The 17,621-nt window shown below is 48.1% G+C and overlaps 1 protein-coding gene across 1 annotated transcript in view; it reads left to right on the top strand.

Moving 5' to 3' along the window:
* MYCN (MYCN proto-oncogene, bHLH transcription factor) overlaps positions 1-3,917 on the top strand; it is a 6,280-nt gene extending 2,363 nt beyond the window's left edge. Inside the window, 2 exon segments of the mRNA XM_046660262.1 lie at positions 5-249; positions 2,433-3,917. Of these exon segments, the coding sequence (XP_046516218.1) occupies positions 5-249; positions 2,433-3,037 (850 nt within the window). The 3' untranslated portion in view covers positions 3,038-3,917.
* The last annotated feature ends 13,704 nt before the right edge of the window (positions 3,918-17,621 follow it).

Genomic DNA, 17,621 nt, shown 5'->3' with positions numbered 1-17,621 from the left:
GGAGGTGCTGAGGGCCCGCCCACCCGGCCGCCGAGTGCGTGGACCCCGCCGTGGTCTTCCCGTTCCCGGTGAGCAAGCGCGAGCCCGCGCCCGCGCCCGCCGCCCCGGCCGGGGCCCCGGCGGCCGGAGCTGCGGTCGCCTCGGGGGCGAGCGCCACTGCCCCAACCGGCGCCCAGGGGGCTGCCCTTCCGCGCGCCGGCGACCACAAGGCCCTCAGCACCTCCGGAGAGGACACCCTGAGCGACTCAGGTAAAGACCGCCGGAGTCCGGCCGCCTCCTGGGGCACTGGAGCTGGGGGCCCGCTCCCTTTGTTACTGTACATGGGTTTGGCTTTGGGGAGGGTATTTTGGAAGCAGTGCTGGGGGCTGAGGTCGTTTTTTCCGAGCCGCTCCCCGTGGTAAGGAGAGGGTGAGTGAAAGCTGCTAATAGGGTGTTCTTAAGTCTCACCTCCATCGAAGTTCCTTCCACCCTCCCTCCGGGAGCCTGACTCCATCGCTAGCCCTCACCCCATCCCCCACCTCTCTTTGCAGCTCAGCTTGAGGAATAAAATTAGGAAAAATTGAATGTCTAAAGCCGGTTGGGGGGTTAGGGGTCCCTGACTTCATTGCCTAGGTAGAAACCTGTTAGCCGGGGTGGAAAGGCACTCTGCGGCCCAGATCGAGGGAGGAGGGACACCCGGAGACGACATAAGCGCTGTGCAAAATCCTGTTTGGGGCGCAGGAAGTTAGAGAGATTGCACAGATGGCTAGTACCAATTTTATTTTTTCAAACCTGGGCACTCTTCTCCCCCCTCCCTCAGTGGGTGGTGGGCTGTTTGCTCCTGGTACGCGGCCAGCAGGCGGCGATATGCTGACCAGCAGCGGGCCAAGGATCTGAAAGGCTGGGGGTGGCGGGGCCACCCCTTCCTAGCTTCATTCAGCAGCTGGCGGCCAGTACAACAGCGGTTGTGTACATTCTCAAGGGGCCGCCTCCTTTCAGCGTGCAGTGAGAACTGGGTCCAGTTTTGTCTTCTAGCCAGCATTCCAGGACTGATTTCAGATCGGAGTTGTGTTTTGAAACCTTAATGCCCTTCAAGGTGAGGGCGGACACTTCGCAGGCCCTCCAGGAATGCACACACCCTGGGAGCGCTCATTGATTAGCTCTATTGTCTGCCTCTGTCTGAAACTGAAGGGTGGGATTTAAACTGAGACTTTGCCTGGGGCCCCAGAGGTAAAGAACTCTACCCAAATGCCTGAACAGCCCTTGTCCTTGGAGCTGAGAGCTGGGGCTCTCTTGGACCTTGAAAACCAGTGTTTGCAGAACGCAGGTGGATAAAAAGCCCACATTTTCTTCAGAGCTGAGGACGGATTCGTCTGAGGCTCCTGGAAGGGAACTTGGTGATAAGCTTCCAGTTTGAAATGAGTCTGTCCCTTTAATGTCTGTGCCTTGACAGCTTTCGGTGAGGAAGCACTTCCTTCCAACAGCTGTCTTCTTGGCAGAAAACCAAAACATTGGCTTAAAGGGACCCACAGACTGGAACAGCCTCACATTTCGGCTTTAGAACAAATCCCGCAATTGTTCAGCTTTCCGGTCCCCTTCAGATCAAGCAGAAGATGTGTTTTGATTTTATGCTTGCATTTTAAACAATAATTTTCTATCCCAGCGTGGTAGTAAATGAGGAGAGAGGGGGAAATGCACACAGGATGCTACACGTTTTTGTTGTTGCTGTTATTATTGGTGACTTTGGGAAGAAGTGTTCCCATATTTGGGTTTAGAACTCCTGTGGATTGCAACCTTATTATAGTTGAGGTTTGATCTTTGTTCGCTGAAAAACTGCTTGCTATCTAGAACTCGGGTACATGGAAGACAAGTTACTTTTCTTCTTTAGTTAATTAAATCGTTCTTTAAATTTGTTTGAGGACTTAAAATCAATCTCAGCCGCGTGTAAATTGCTCAGTGAGGCCCCTAAAATGAGAAGCCTCAATTCTTGTGTGGAGATGGAGATATAAATTAACCTGTGGGGCTTTGCGATGATAACAGCTTACCATTTACTGAGCATCTGTCTCCTGGGCCCAGCTCTCTACAACTTAGCTGCCCAACTCAAGAACCCTGTGGTATCATTCCCATTTAATAGCTGAGGAAACTGAGGCTTAGAAAGTTGAAATAACTTGCATAGTGTCATGCAACTCGTGTGTGATGGAGCCAGGATTCCGTGGGGCCCCAAAGCCAAGGTTTTTTTCTGTTTCTGCCACTTGCTAAAGTTTGAGCGGAGGCTGAAAGTGCCAGGAGCCAGGGGGAAGGAAAAAGTACTTACAAGTATATTTATGTTAAAGAGACCTAAAGTGATGGATCCATAGTTAATAGCAAACTAGTGCCAGAACCTGTTGTAAGAGACTTTATATGTTTAATTCATGAGTCTCACCATGAGAATAACTCCCATCTTGTTCTCAAAGATGATGAAGATGACGAAGAGGAAGATGAGGAGGAAGAAATTGACGTGGTGACAGTGGAGAAGCGGCGTTCTTCCTCCAATAGCAAGGCTGTCACCACCTTCACCATCACTGTGCGTCCCAAGGGCGCAGCCCTGGGCACGGGGAGGGCTCCTGCGGGTGAGCTGATCCTCAAACGCTGTGTCCCCATCCACCAGCAGCACAACTACGCCGCCCCCTCGCCCTACGTGGAGAGCGAGGACGCGCCGCCCCAGAAGAAGATCAAGAGTGAGGCATCCCCGCGTCCCCTCAAGAGTGTCATCCCCCCAAAGGCTAAGAGCTTGAGCCCCCGCAACTCTGACTCCGAGGACAGCGAGCGCCGCCGGAACCACAACATCCTGGAGCGCCAGCGCCGAAACGACCTGCGGTCCAGCTTCCTCACGCTCAGGGACCACGTGCCAGAGCTGGTGAAGAACGAGAAGGCCGCCAAGGTGGTCATTTTGAAAAAGGCCACCGAGTACGTCCACTCCCTTCAGGCCGAGGAGCACCAGCTTTTGCTGGAGAAGGAGAAGTTGCAGGCAAGACAGCAGCAGTTGCTAAAGAAAATTGAACACGCTCGGACTTGCTAAACGTTTCTCAGAACTGGACAGTCACTGCCACTTTGCACATTTTGATTTTTTTTTTTTTAAACAAACCTTGTGTTGACATTAAGAATGTTGGTTTACTTTCACATCGGTCCCCCGTCGAGTTTGGATCTGGGTGGGGAGCAGGATATGTGGGGTTCTGCCAGGACCTCGGAGAGGGCCTGCGGGATGGGATGCTAGGTGGCCCTTACAGTTTCCTCCACGTCACCTTCGAGCCAGCCGTCGAAGTTCGTGACAGTTGGGAGCCTCTGGGGCTGTTGAAGTCACCTTGTTTGTTCCAAGTTTCCAGACGACAGAAAGTCATTCCTTCTTTTTAAAATGGTGCTTACGTTCCAGCAGATGCCACGTAAGGGGGTTGCCATTTGAAACCCCTGGGGAACATTTCTGTAAATACCATTGACACACCTGCCTTTGTATACGTCCTGGGTAATGAGAGGTGGCTTTTGCGGCCAGTATTAGACTGGAAGTTCATACCTAAGTACTGTAATACCTCAATGTTTGAGGAGCATGTTTTGTATACAAATATATTGTTAATCTCTGTTATGTACTGTACTAATTCTTACACTGCCTGTATACTTTAGTATGACGCTGATACATAACTAAATTTGATACTTATATTTTCGTATGAAAATGAGTTGTGAAAGTTTTGAGTAGATATTACTTTATCACTTTTTGAACTAAGAAACTTTTGTAAAGAAATTTACTATATATATATGCCTTTTTCCTAGCCTGTTTCTTCTTGTTAATGTATTTGTTAATGTTTGGTGCATAGAACTGGGTAAATGCAAAGTTCTGTGTTTAATTTCTTCAAAATGTATATATTTAGTGCTGCATCTTATAGCACTTTGAAATACCTCATGTTTATGAAAATAAATAGCAATTAAATGATGCAGCTTTTTTTTTTCCCCACTTAATAGCACTAGTTAAAAGTCTATCCCTTAAGCAACAACCATAAATAGCACATAATCTATTGCGTGAACTTGGTTTCCACAGACGGACCTTTAATACGATCCTGGTTGATTAGGGCCATGGTCCCCCAGTGGAGTGGAGGGGACTGAGCTTAGGAAGGTTAAGGCATTTCTCCCAGATGACAGAGCAGATAGGTTATTGGCAACTATGCATTGTAGAAATAGCATTCAATTGTTTACAGAACACTTTCATATATGTTGGCTGTTCAATGGAATTAAGCTGGGACATCAGACAACCCTTGAGAATGAAGAGTATAATCGAGATGCGGGATTATGTAACTTGGCTGTATTTGGTGTTGGTAATACTGGTCCCACTGGCAGATGGCTTTATATTTTGGTGTAGAGTAGTTTGTCTCCAGGAAGAATGCATTCGTCAAAATTCCCTAGGACCTGTACAAGGTTCTATGCTAGGCACTGTGGCAGGGTAAAAAGATGAAGTTGGTGCCTCCCCTCAAAGAGCTCCCCATCTGATTGGCACAAGTAACCCATAAAGTGACAGCTGTATGGGCCAGTTCAAGTGCCGCGTCCCTTCAGGAGAAGCACCAGGGTGTTAGTGTACCTCTGTCCACTTTACACTCCTGTCACCCAGGCTGTTCTTTTGGCTGCCTGATGGAAGCAGGATAACCCTTTGCAGGCTCTGGAGGACAGCCAGGCCCGGCGGGTCCGAGGGAGGCACCATGGAGTGAGGAAGAAAGCGAGTCTCCCTAATGTGGGGTGATAACTCTTGTGAGTGAAGCATTCAGCTTCTCGGAACTGATAGGGTACAAATGACCTATTTCTCTCTGGGGCAAAAGGTGGTATTCAGTTGTTTCTCTAAGTTTTCCCTCCTCTCAGATTTTTAGTCTTTTGCTTTGCTGAGAAGAAAACAGGTCCAGCAATGAAAGGGCTTTGCCCCCCCAGCAGCCCCTCGGGGTTCCTGGTTGCTTTGGCCATCTTATAAAGGCCAGTGGAGTTAGAATTTGAGGTCCTCCTTATCCCCACTTACAGCCACATGTCCTAGAACTATTCGGGTGGCATGGCTGTGGACGTTCTGATGGCCAGACCACGTAGAAAATGGGGTAAAATTCTCTTTACTCTTTAACCCCACTACTTGCCCCACCTCCACACTAGAAAATAATGAACCCTCTTTGAAAGTCCTTTTTGAATTGTCCTTCGAAAAGACTGCTGTCCATTTGCAGTTTACAGGCCCCAAGTCACCCTTCAGCCCTGCAGCTTGTTTGTGTACCCACGACCAAAAGAAAGTTAAGTGACCTCAAAGTAATGGAGGTTCTTGAAGCCCAGCTCAATCATCCCAATTTCTCTATTTGTGGTCCCCATAAGAGGCCTACCTACGGGTCTCAGATGACATGGAACTCTAGCCATGGAGGAGGAAAACTGTTCCGATGAATGAGCCCTAAACTAATTCCTACCAGGCTCCATTTTTGCTTGGGCTGCTGGGAAGCTCAGAACCAAATTGGGTGCTCTCATTCTGCATATTTGGTGCTCATTTACTTTTCTTCTAAACGTCTATGACGTCTTGTTTTTCATTGTTGGTTTAACTCCCTTTTTAATGTTCTTTATTTCATGTTACATTATAGAGAACTTTTTGCATTAGGTGGATCATAAATACGTATTAAAATATTAAAACTATAGTGAAATACCCCTTATTTGCCCTTCCTGGCTCAGCTGAGGGAAAGTGTCACCCAGTTTAGCTCTGCAATTATCTATAAAGTAATTGCTGTAGTCAGAGAAGAATAAGAATTGAACCATGCGCTTCAATAACATGAGAGACCTCCGCATCCAAGATCAGTTTTGAGACTGTTTGAGCAACTGCTCTATCAGATCCATAAATCACAGGACTTCGATGGAGCATAGAGATCATCTCATTGAATTGCTTCATTTCACAGAATGGGGTCATGGGATCCCATTTCAAATTAGTGGCCAAACCCAGGACTGGATGATCAGCCCAGTGTTCTTTCCACGGCATTGCCTTTCCCACTGCTCACAGGTTGGCCTCTTTACCTCCTGGCTCACCCATCCATCTACAGCGTGCTTCCATATTAATCCTAAATAGCCGACCCCGCATACAGCCTTCCAGAAGTTCCCCACCACATACAGGATACAGTCCCGACCCTTCAGCCTGGCTCACCAGCTGTGTCACTCCCTTCCCCTCCACAGGTGATCCTCATTCCAGCCATGCCAGACAAAGTCGCTCTTTCTCCCCTCTGACTTGTTTCACCACATTCCCTCTTCCTGGGTTATTATGCCCCCAGTGCGCCTTTTCTAGCTCTTGATCCTGTATTGCCTCTGGAGATAGAAGAGCTGTCCTAATCACCCTTCTAGACCCCCTAGACTGTGGGTTCCCCTAAGGCAGGTCTGGCGTCTCATTCACCTCTGATTCTTCAGTCCCTGGTGACTGACAGATGACAGGCCCTTGGCAGGTGATGGCAGAATGGCTGGCGGTGGAGTAGGCAGTGGAGAAAGGAGCGAGGCGAGGACTAGGTCGGGCAGATTTCCATTACAGGTGTGTCTCATGCCAACCTTGGTTCGCAAGTTCTCGGGCTAATACAAATGGGGAAACACATCCATTAGGCATCAATGAATGCCTGGTATTAACAGCTGGAGGGGAAGGTGAAATGCACAGGGGGCCTGTCTTCAGGAAGCCCACAGTCTGGAAAGGGGTGAAGTCCCGGGGCCCTTGTATAGAAGGCAGGGAGGGGAGACAAGAGGGACTGGTAGGGGGTGGGGGACTGTTGAGCAAAGCATGTGAGGGGTCCCGCGGCTGAGTCAGGCTCTGCACCTCCAGGCTCCCAGTTTGGAGCTGTTGGAGGAAGCTGGTTGCTGGAGCCTGAGGAGGCTCATACACTAGCCTGAGGCCACAGGTCATCTGCTCTACGGTGACAGTGGTCGCAATGCCTCCCACCTCTGTAGGCTATCTTTTGAAAATCCTAGTTTGGGTTGTTATTAGACTCCAAGGTTATTAGATTTGGAAAAGGTGCTCAGGAGTGTTCCTGTTGTCTTTCTTTCTCTCCCTTCTTCCCTCTCTTTCTCTCACCAATATTTATTTTGCACCTACCGTGTGTCAAGCACTCTTCCAGGCACTTGGGAGACATCAGTGAACAAAAGAGATGCAACTGCCCCAAATTCCTGCTTTCGTGGACGTTATAGTCTAGGAGAAAGGGACAACAATAAAAATGAACATAATTAGCAAATAACTGAAACCTCATTCCATAAGGTGGTGGATGCTGTGAAAACTAAGTAGAATAGGATGGAGGGCTTCAGGGAAGCCATGGTGGGGTAGCTGGTTTTGAGTAGAGGTCAGGAAGGTGCACTGGGGCAGGCAGCTGAGGGCGGCCGGGCAGAGAATACCCAGACCTGAGCACTGTTGTGGCTGCTCAGAGACCAGGAGTCAGGCCTCAGGCTCCCCGTTTGGGGCTCTTCCTCCTTCATCTCCCTCTAGACGTCGGCAAACATCCCCCACCAACTTCTTATTCACTCTCTTAAGGGGAAGCCAGAGAGCGGGGTCGTCAAGAGTCTGGATCTGGAGGGAAACTCCTCGGTTTGAGTTTGACTGCCAGACTCACGAAGTCTGGGCTGTGCAGTTTCTCCACGGATACAATGGGGCTGAAGGCTCCACCCACTTCCCAGAGGATGGGGGGCTCACAGAAACTAACACACAGGGCACACGGAACAGCGCCGGGCACACGGAACAGCGCCGGGCACACGATGGGTGCGCCTGGGGTCTGTTAAATCATCTGCTTGCTTGTTGATGGCATCCTTCCTCTCTGTTTCCTCAGAACGTTACCAGGGCAAAGAATCTTGAAAAAACATTTACTGGTGAAACAAATTCACAAGCCTGAGCTTCACAAGAACTTTGAGGACTTTTGTTCCTTGAAAGACGCCTTACAAAACCTGAACACGGGTACCTTGGAAACAAATGAATGTGAGCTTTGAAGCCTATTTTAAGACGGAGCCTAGGAATTTGAGGGCCGCGGAACATCTACGCCTTCCACAATGGTTTATTAGTTTTCCTGACTTGTAAAGGAAATCTCTTCATAGGCCACTGACCAGGGTTACCTGATCCCTTTTGATATTGACGTATCATGCTACCAGACATTCATCCTGAAACCTTTGACCAGGAGAAGTAACAGAGCCTTTTTATGGTTGAAGCAGACAGACGTGCTGGTACAATGCACATTTGAAGAACACACGTGGCACGTACTCCTGTGATAAGAGCAGATGATTTGCTGTGGGATGTGCTCTGAGGACACAGTGCGCAGTCTCCCTTCTTCTGCATTCTGGCAGGCCCAAGATGTCCAGCAGGCTTTGGGGAGGTGGGGGCAGGTGGGGGAGCAAGTCCATTCCTTCACAAATCCGCAGCCTGTTATGGATTCAATGTTGCGTCTTTGGCTATCCTCTGCCATTTTCCTGAGGGAGGGCATAAAGCAGTCCCTCCACCCCACACAGTGAAGTTCTAAATTGACTGGGAGGCAGCCCTGGGTGATACAAATACTTAGTTCACAGGCACACGCCCTCGGCTTGGATCTTAGCTCCGTTATTCGCTATTTTCAGTCTTGGCATAGGAAGGTAACCTCCTGTTGCTCAGTTGTCTCCACTCTAAGCGGAATGGGTTGGAGCTGGTAATCTCCAAGGCCCCCTTTCAATTCTGAGGATGGGGAGTCAGTCATTGATCCTTAGGGAGAGACGGAGCCCTGAATGCCTACAGACGTCTGCAGTGTTCGTGAACATTCTTCAGTCGGAAGCCCCGGGTGCATTGTACATCTTGGCTCTGCCATCCACCAACTCTGTGCTTGAAGTTGTGGCACTCCCCTCGGAATCTCACTTTCTTCACCTCTAAAACGGCAATAATAATCACCACCCTACAAGGTTCTTATCAGGAACATATGACATAAAATATAGAGGGATGTGATAGCATTTTCGAAACGGAGAAAGGTTTGTGGGCTCCTATTGCCACAGTCAGCTCTTGTCCAGCACGTCCCTCCCTCTTCACTGCTTGCTTTCTGGATTCATCTCTAAATGGGTTTCCCCCAGGTGGTAAATGACTTTACAGACGAGAGAGGCATGCCTCCAATTGCCCCACTGTACCTAAAACAGGGCTTTGCTCATAACAACTGCGCCACGATGTTTGTTAAATAATTATCACCAGTGAAAAGACTTCACTAATTGTTCAAAGCCAGCTAGAAGTTCTCAATTTGTGCAAACTGGGTACACAGGCTTGTCTCATCTAGAACTAGAGAAAACTATGATAAATTCAATTTTTAATTGGGTTACACAAATGAAAACAGGGTATGATAACAGACATGTAACACAGTAAGTTTTTTCTTGGATTGGTTTAGCCACTTTTCTCTGGCATAAAGCCAAGAAGAATAGGGACTTTATACTGAAACTAGAGACTTGAAGATGCTCAAGCTGTAGTTAGATGCATTTCCACTGGTGAGCAGGGCAGGGTTGAGACGAGAGTTTGCTATTGTAAATGGTCTGTTTGCATTTGGGTTTGGAAAGAAATCTCTCCAATGCTGAGTTGGTCCTTCTTCTGAATCTGCCAAATGAATCTTTTATAGTCTGTCTTGAGGGAAAAGCATCTTTCTACTAGAAACCCTCTTCCCTGAACATCTCATTAAAATAATGAAGTTGGAGGTGTTTTCTTGGATGTCTTTAACTGTAAACTTCCAGGATGGCTGTGAACACATTTCATTTGACACTTTGGGGAGGTTATTTCACCTGGAGTGTTACTTCACTTGGAAATTCCTCTGGGAAATAAATGTGCACATGTCCATTAGTTGCTGCACTTTGTACATCCATTATCTTTGGCTGACTGTGTATGGAGGCTGCCATGTCGAGTGTGGCCTGGGTTCTGCTGGCGGGGCAACCATGGGGGTACTTTTTTCTTGCTCACTGTGATGAACTACAACGTGAAAATGTTGGAGCAAAGAAATAGCATCTAACTCAAGTGCCAATTAAGCCCTGGCTTCATTGGAGGCATGGATGCTGAGGGCTGGGTAATCGGAGCGGAAACCGCCATGAAATGCTTATGATGATGTTTGCTGTCTTTCAAGGCCTCTCTCCATGGTGTTCCCATTTGAAGGGGAGAAGTCCTTTTGCCAGGATGTGTTTCTTTTTTCCTCTCTACCTAGGGTGACTGACTCCTCCCAGTTTGCCTGTGAATGGCCCCGTGTTAAATGGAAGTCTTGCATCCAGGGAAACACTGTCTCTGGCAGATGACGGTGGAGGGGCCCCCAATTCTTCCCTCTCTTCAGTGCTTGCTTTGTCTCACTGCAGACTGACCAGCTTGACAAGGCTCCCTGTGGAAGGCGTGGGGGCCGAGGCTGGAGCTCCCAGAGCACACACCTCAGAGGGCTCACCCAGCACTGCAGAGTTGCAGGGTCTGGCAAGCAAGAAGGAGCTGGAAAGAACATTGTCCTGGTGTCAGAGCATGTGGATTTGAGCTCTGGAAATACTTATAAGTGACTTGGAGGGAGTCACCCAGAGGCGGCATAATGAGGAGAAATCTCTGTTTTCCTTTTGGAATGCTGTTGGCCCCCAGGAGGCAATGAGTGTGAAGGTGGCAGGTCCCACACGAATGCCAGGTACCAGTGTTCCCTGGCCTGCCCACTCTACTTCTCTCAGGCTCTGGGGTTCCTTCTAAATAACAATGATGACAATAATGATAACAATAATAGCGTTTTGAGGGCATGACCATGAGGCTAGCTTCAGTCTTCCGGTCTGGTCTTCTTGAGTTTCCTTCATTCTTCATGTCTTTTTCAAGGAGTCAAAAGGAGCAGTTTTCAAATTATCAAGCCATCCCAGGCTGTGAGGGAATGGCCTTCCTGCAGCTTTCTGGGCACGGGCTTGTCTCAGAGACAGCCAGGGAAGCACACAGAATAAAACCCTCCCCAGGATGCCGTGGGCAGATGGGCTCTGTTTCATCAGAGAAGCTGCAAGACCAGGCACATCAAAATGGACTTGGACCTTCGTTCCCTGGGTCGAGGGCCCTGTGATGGTACCGCCATTACGGTGTTCCATGAGATTAACTGCTCCCTGGGTGGAGTTCTCCTGTTATCAGCAGTTGTGAAACCATTTTGGCTGTGTCTGTTGGGGGTAGAGGGCTGACATTCCTCATGATTTGAAGGTGTGTTGTTTCACAAAAGGAACAGGATGGAAAGTCAAGTAGATCTTTTAGGGACCTTTAAAAAGAGGTGTTTACATATATTTAGCTTTGGGGGGGAAACCTGCAGCTAACTCCCAGAGAGCAACAGCTTATATAATCTGAAAATCCTTATCTGAGGGGGGCACAAATGCCCAGCTGAAGATCCTCCCCATCCCAGGTCCCCTGAAGGGGAGAGGGTCTGTCATGTTAATGGCATGTGCATATTATTAAGAAAAGGGACAAAAGCCTGGAGCTTGGGACTGAGAGCTCATTCTGGGGACTCTTCAATATGCAGATGGTACCCTTATTATAAATTGGATGTGGGGAGGACCCTGAGAGAGTCACCCCATGAAGCTATACTAATGGAGAAGGGCTGCAGTTTGGGGGTCCCCTCTCCGCAGATGCGGTGCTCTGAGCATGCTCTGCTCCCCGCCCACCCATAAAATGATGCCCCGCTGCATGATCACAGGATGTGATCACCAGAGTCGAAATGCAATTTTGTTTGGATTTTTTTTAATGAAAAATGGCCGATTTTATGGAAGGCCAGGCTTCCCAAAGTCTCCAAGTGTAACGCTTGCCCTCGGAAGAGGCTTCAGTGGGGCTTAACAGCAAGCTATGGTGCGATCCCATTCAAACTTCCAGGAATGGGGAGCGTGTGTGTGTGAACGAGATGGAAGGAAGGCGGAGAGAAGAGTCAAGACCGCAGATGACTCTGACCATCACCTGGGAAGGGAGGTGAGATGTGAACACAATTTCCAGAGGAGTGGGTAGAGGAAGTGGAATGAGAGCATAGGGGAGCCTTTCTATGGTGGAGACGATATGCAAGGTGGCCTTAAGGTTGGGTAAGCATTAGCCAGGTGGAGAAAGACAAGAGGAGCATTGCAGGCTGAGGGGGCAGCCTGAGTGGAGGTGCACGGAGCTGCATGGAACTGTTTGGAGGTGTGGGGCCTGTTTAGGGCACAAGTGCATCCTAGAGCATCAGGTAAGATGGGTGAGTTGGGCAATAGAGAACCAGCCAAGGTGTAGGAGAAAGAGACGGACATGATTAGGTCCCGTGTGACTTTGGGAGCAAACTGTATAGTTATCTAACCCGTGCAAAGTTGCTCTGATGGTGCTTGTCAGCCTCAGTAACTAGTAACCATCTTGGCTGCTTCCCAAGGGGACATTGTAATGCCCCCAAACTAAAAGGAGCTCAAGCAATGATTTAATGCTCTCAGACTCTGTCCATACAAAACCTAAGAACCACCTGGTTTAAAGTGGCCAGTTGCCTTTTTTGTGTTGAGATATCAGCTGACACTTAGAATGTGAGAAAAACAGATTGTTTTGAATGCTATGGATTCCTCATTTCTTCCCACCTGCAGCACCACCAGTAGCCTACATGGCCCCTTTGCATGAATTAGGCAAAGCTGCCTTTCCTCTGAAGGCAATGCAGCCCCTCCTGGTCTGTATGCAGGGCCCAGAAACAGATGCAGCTGGGTATCAGGGCTCCTTGCCCCATGGGTGGGGCACCTCTTCGGCAGGACACAACCTGAACAACTCTATTGGCAGCCCAGGTGCAGAGTACCTAGAAGACCTGCAAGTGCCAGTTAAATGTTTGATATCTGTGTTCAAGATTCTTCTTTAAGGAAATAAGTAAGAATATGTTATAAAAATCAGGAAGTAGAGCGTTTGTGAGCTCATGTAACATTACAGTTCTATGGTAGGATTCAGACGCTTCCCAGCCTCCGTGCTTTTCCTTCTGCTGGTCCCTATGTGGAAGCTACTCTGTCTCCAACCATTCCTTTCTCCATAGCACCGATTTTTCATGGCTCTGCAAGGAGGCTGTCTCTTCCACAAAGCCTTTTATGATCCATTTCTTTGGAACTCATTATGAAACCTCTCCTGTGCTCCCTTACCACATGCTCCATAGTCTTTTATTACACGTCTCATGTGTTACTGTGTTTGGTGATTAGTTTACTTACTAGCCATGCGCCCTTCTGAGCCTCAAGTTCATTATCATTAAAATAGGGATGATAGAAGAGATCTTTCAGATTCCCCCCAAAATACTGATTATTATCATTTTAATACATATCTTTCATTGCCTATGAAACTCCTAGAGAAGAGTCACAGTCTTATTTGATCTCTGGATCCACCATGTCCACATGATGCTGAACAGCCAGGGCTTGGTGTTCATAGAATGTATTTGAAACAATTTGAAAAACCTTGGAGGGTAGATGGTGCCATCTATTTAGCCTCAGAAAACTTCTTGTACAAACATCCTTTTTATCTTCTCTATAAATCCACTGGGTCAGGTGTATTTTTATTGCTTATTCCCTTGGTCTTTTGCGGCTCTGCATAGTTTCCAAAGCTTCACAATACACCAACAGAGAAGGCATTATCCCCACTTTATAGAAGAGAAACTAAGACTTAAATTTCTACACCTGGAAAGTGGTGGCCGTGGGACTTGGACTTGGGACTTCTGTCTCACAGTTCCGTGTTCCATCCTCATGGCACTAATGGGAAATGATTTTAAGTCTGCAGAGAACTTCCACATTAGAACCATTTCTCTTGGTTATTATTGAGCTTGAGTTGATGTGCCTTTGGAAGGGTAACAAGCCCACTCCTTTTCCCCCAACAGAACTTCTCCGGGAAGGGAAGTGATTTGAAGGGCCATGCTGGGCTTTTCCAGAGCCCTGGCGCTCATGAATAATCTCCCTTCACTAGAAACAACCCACACCTGCAAGAATTCTATCACCTGCAACCCAGTTCTCTCCTTTTCAGCCAGGAGAATGCTGTTAGGTCTTGGTAAACAGATTAAATTAAGCCACATTTTCATTGCCATCCCCACAACTCCATTTCCTACTCTTTCAAGGAAAAAATATCCACAGAATATCCAATCCTACCAGCCTCTGGCTTTAAATATTAAAAAAATATATAATGTATAACCACTAACAAAGAAGTTGATCGCTGTTGGTAGGATGGCCTTCCTTTCATTCTACCATTTCACTAAAAAGTGAAGACAAGCAGCTAGTCCTGAAGTTTCTAATGTGTCTAGCCTGGAGCTCAGTGATTGGGTCTAGATGGAGATAGAAGATTGGAGAAAGCAAAAATTTCAGGTACAACTTAAGATCTGGAAAAAAGCATATCAATATTCAGGGAATGAGGGGAAAAAGGAGGGCTCCACTCTCTACCCTCATCAATCCCCAAGGCCGCTGTGAGTTCCGACTCAGTCCCCTGAGATTCTCTAATGGGTTCAGGCTTAAGGCTCCGGGCTGCACAGCAGGTATCTCCCCATTGTGCCCTCAGCTCTGTTCTAGGGAAGAGCCTGCCCCTGAAGTCTGTGCTCTCTTCTCTTACAGTGGTTCTCACCCCTGGCTGAACGTTAGAAACGCCTCCCAAAACCAAACACCCCAATTAAAAAATGGGCAATGTTCTTGAATAGATTCTTCCCCAAAGAAGATAGACAATGGTCAATAAGCACATGAAAAGATTTCAACATCACTAATCGTTAGGGAAATGCAAATCAAAACCATAATGAGATACCACTTCACACCCAATAGGATGACTATTATAAAAAACAAACAAACAAATGAAAATAACGAGTCTTGGTGAGGATGCGGAGAACCCTCATGCATTGTTGATGGCAATATGAAAGGGTGAAGTTGCTGTGGAAAATGGTATGACTGACCCTCAAAAAGTTAACCACAGGGGGCCAGCCCCCTCGCCTAGGGGTTAGGTTCTTGTACTCTGCTTCAGTGGCCCAGGGTTTCGCTGGTTCAGATCCTGGGCGTGGACCTGGCATTGCTCATCAAGCCATGCTGAGGTGGTGTCCCACATGGCACAGCCGGAAGGACCTACAACTAGAATATACAACTATGTACTGGGGGGCTTTGGGAAGAAGAAGAAGAAAAAAAGAAAGAAAAGAAGATTGGCAATGGATGTTGCCAATCTTTAGGAAAAAAAAAGTTAAATGTAGAATTACCACATGATCCAGCAATTCCGCTTGTAGGGAAATACCCAAAACAATTGAAGCAGGGACTCAAACAGATGCTTGTACACCAATGTTCACAGCAGCGTTATTCACAACAGCCAAAATGTAGAAGCAACCCAAATGTCCACCGAGGATAAACGGAGAGACAAAATGTGGTATATCCATACAACAGAGTATTATTCAGCCTTAAAAAGGAAGGAAATTCTGACACATGCTCCAACATGGATGAACCATGAGGACATCATGCTAAGTAAAATAAGTCAGACACCAAAGAACAAATATTGTATGATTCCACTTACAAGAGGTGGATGGAGGTGCCTCGAACAGCAAAGTCATCCACAGATATAATAGAGGTACCACTGGCTGGGGAAGGGGGATTAGGGAGTTATTGTTTAATGGGTATAGAGTTTCAGTGTGAGATGATAAAAACTTCTGGAGATGAATACTGGTGATGGTTGCACAACAATGGTAGGAAAAAAATCCCAATGCCCAGGCCACACCACGGACCAATTAAATCAGATTTTCTGTGGATGGGACCGAGGCATGAATAGTTTTCTAAATTCCCCAGGTGATTCACATGTGTAGCCAAGAGCTGGAACAATGACTTTGGTAAATGGTAAATTCCTGGTTTAAAAAAAAGTCCCATATTTTCAGCTCCTGTTATTTACTTCTGAGACGTCCCAAAGGCACTTATACTCAATTTGTCCAAACTGAACACAGTCTTCCTCCCCAGACCAGTTCCTCCTCAGTTATTCGCCTCTTCGGTCTCTAGCACCACCCTTTACCTACGGTCACTCAATTTAGAACCTGGGCAACACCCTTGGGAAAACGAATTGCTTTGCCCTGTCTGCTTGAATATGTTGCAGTATTGGCAAGGAGAGAGAGGCCGCCCTAACATTTGTAGGACTGGAGTGAGAGCCTAAATGGGGAACCCCATGCCAGCTGGCCCTCTTTTCCTCCATCACCAGCTTCATCCTGCATCCAGTAGGCATGTCCCCTGTGCCCCTGTGGGAAGGGGCATGACTGGAGGAGGGCCAAGTACCTGGATCTGAAGGTGGTGCCAGGTGGAGGTAGGTTCTGGCCAAGTACACCGAGAGCTTTAATCAGCTCTCTGCTCTATTACACGGAGCCCACAGACAGCTAGTGCTTCTACTGTGTGGGCTGGTCATCCCCTAATGGCCAAGGGCTCCAGGGCATTGGGTCTCCTCTCTGTGGAGCCCCTTCTCCTCCTTCTCCTCCTTGTTGGTCATCAGCCCAGCTCAAGGCTTGGCTCACGAGTCCCCTTGCTGTTCTGTCTTCTGCAGCTATTCTAGGCAGAATTCCCTTCTCCCTGCGCTGTGCTCACTCAGTGCCCCCATCAAAGAATACCTGCTATCACACAGCCTCATCGCTCTGTTTACACAATCTTTTCCCTGATGGTCTGTGAGCTCCTTGAAGCGAGGAAACATGTCGTATTGACAATCATTGGCTGGACTAAAATGAAATTTTGTTCCTTCCAGGTTTTATCCAGGCCCCTCTGCCATGTGGCCCTGTGACATGTTTCTGGGGTGGAATGGCCTTTAATCTCTGATTAGAGGATGTGACAGTGACCTCCGTTCTCCCACATGTGGGTGCCAGTGTAGTGTCCTGGTTTGAGACCACAGGCCCTGGGATGGGGTAGCCTGGGGGTATTTCCAGATTCTCCACTTAGTGCTGTGCAGACGTCAGTTTCCACTTTCGGAAAATAGAGATAAAAAAGTATCTAGCGTTTTGGTTTGCTGTGAGGAGTAAATGAGTTAATATGGTGACAAGGCCCATAATAAATATTCAATGCATGGTAGCGATTATTTTTATACTTTAAAAGAATCTAGTCAGTTTAGCTAAGAAATCCTGGGCTAAACCTGAGCAGACATGGCCGGACCTTCGGGCTCCTGCCTCCCAGCTACACCTGTCATCAACTCATCCAGGTCTGCCCACCATCTAGTGGGAGCGCATGACGGGCAGGCCCAGGGAGAGGTGTCGGGAGTGCCAAGCGTGGAGTCTCTGGGGCAAGGTGTATGGGGGATGCACGCAGCCTGCCCTTCCTCTCCTCTGAACTGTGGGGGCGTGAGCTCTTTGGAGTCCGTGACCTCCTCTGTAGAAGGCAGTGATAATTCTCACAGGGTTGCCAGGAGGATTAAAGGAAACCAAGGACTTCAAGGGTTATGTAAACTGTAAAGCACCACACAGATGAAGGGGTTACTGTTATCCAGTAGCTCACTCGATTGCATAATCACCCCTGAGGTGGGGAGAGGCTATCCCCATTTTCAAGTGGAGAAACAGAGGTCAAGCCCAGTGGAGATGCTGGCAGAGCCGGGGTCTCCAGCCACTCTGGCTCTGTGTTCTGCCCACCTCAGTGACCCCTGCTCCTTTGCGGTCTGAGTGGGAGCCTGTCCTTTGTGCTCCAGGAACCTGGTTTGTTAGAGGCAGCCCCAGGCCACTCTCAGGACCCTCGGGTGCACCCCT

This window comes from Equus quagga, chromosome 5 (genome assembly GCF_021613505.1).
Source record: "Equus quagga isolate Etosha38 chromosome 5, UCLA_HA_Equagga_1.0, whole genome shotgun sequence".
In the NCBI taxonomy this organism is placed as follows: Eukaryota; Metazoa; Chordata; class Mammalia; order Perissodactyla; family Equidae; genus Equus; species Equus quagga.
This window is presented reverse-complemented; position numbering and strand designations above follow the sequence as displayed.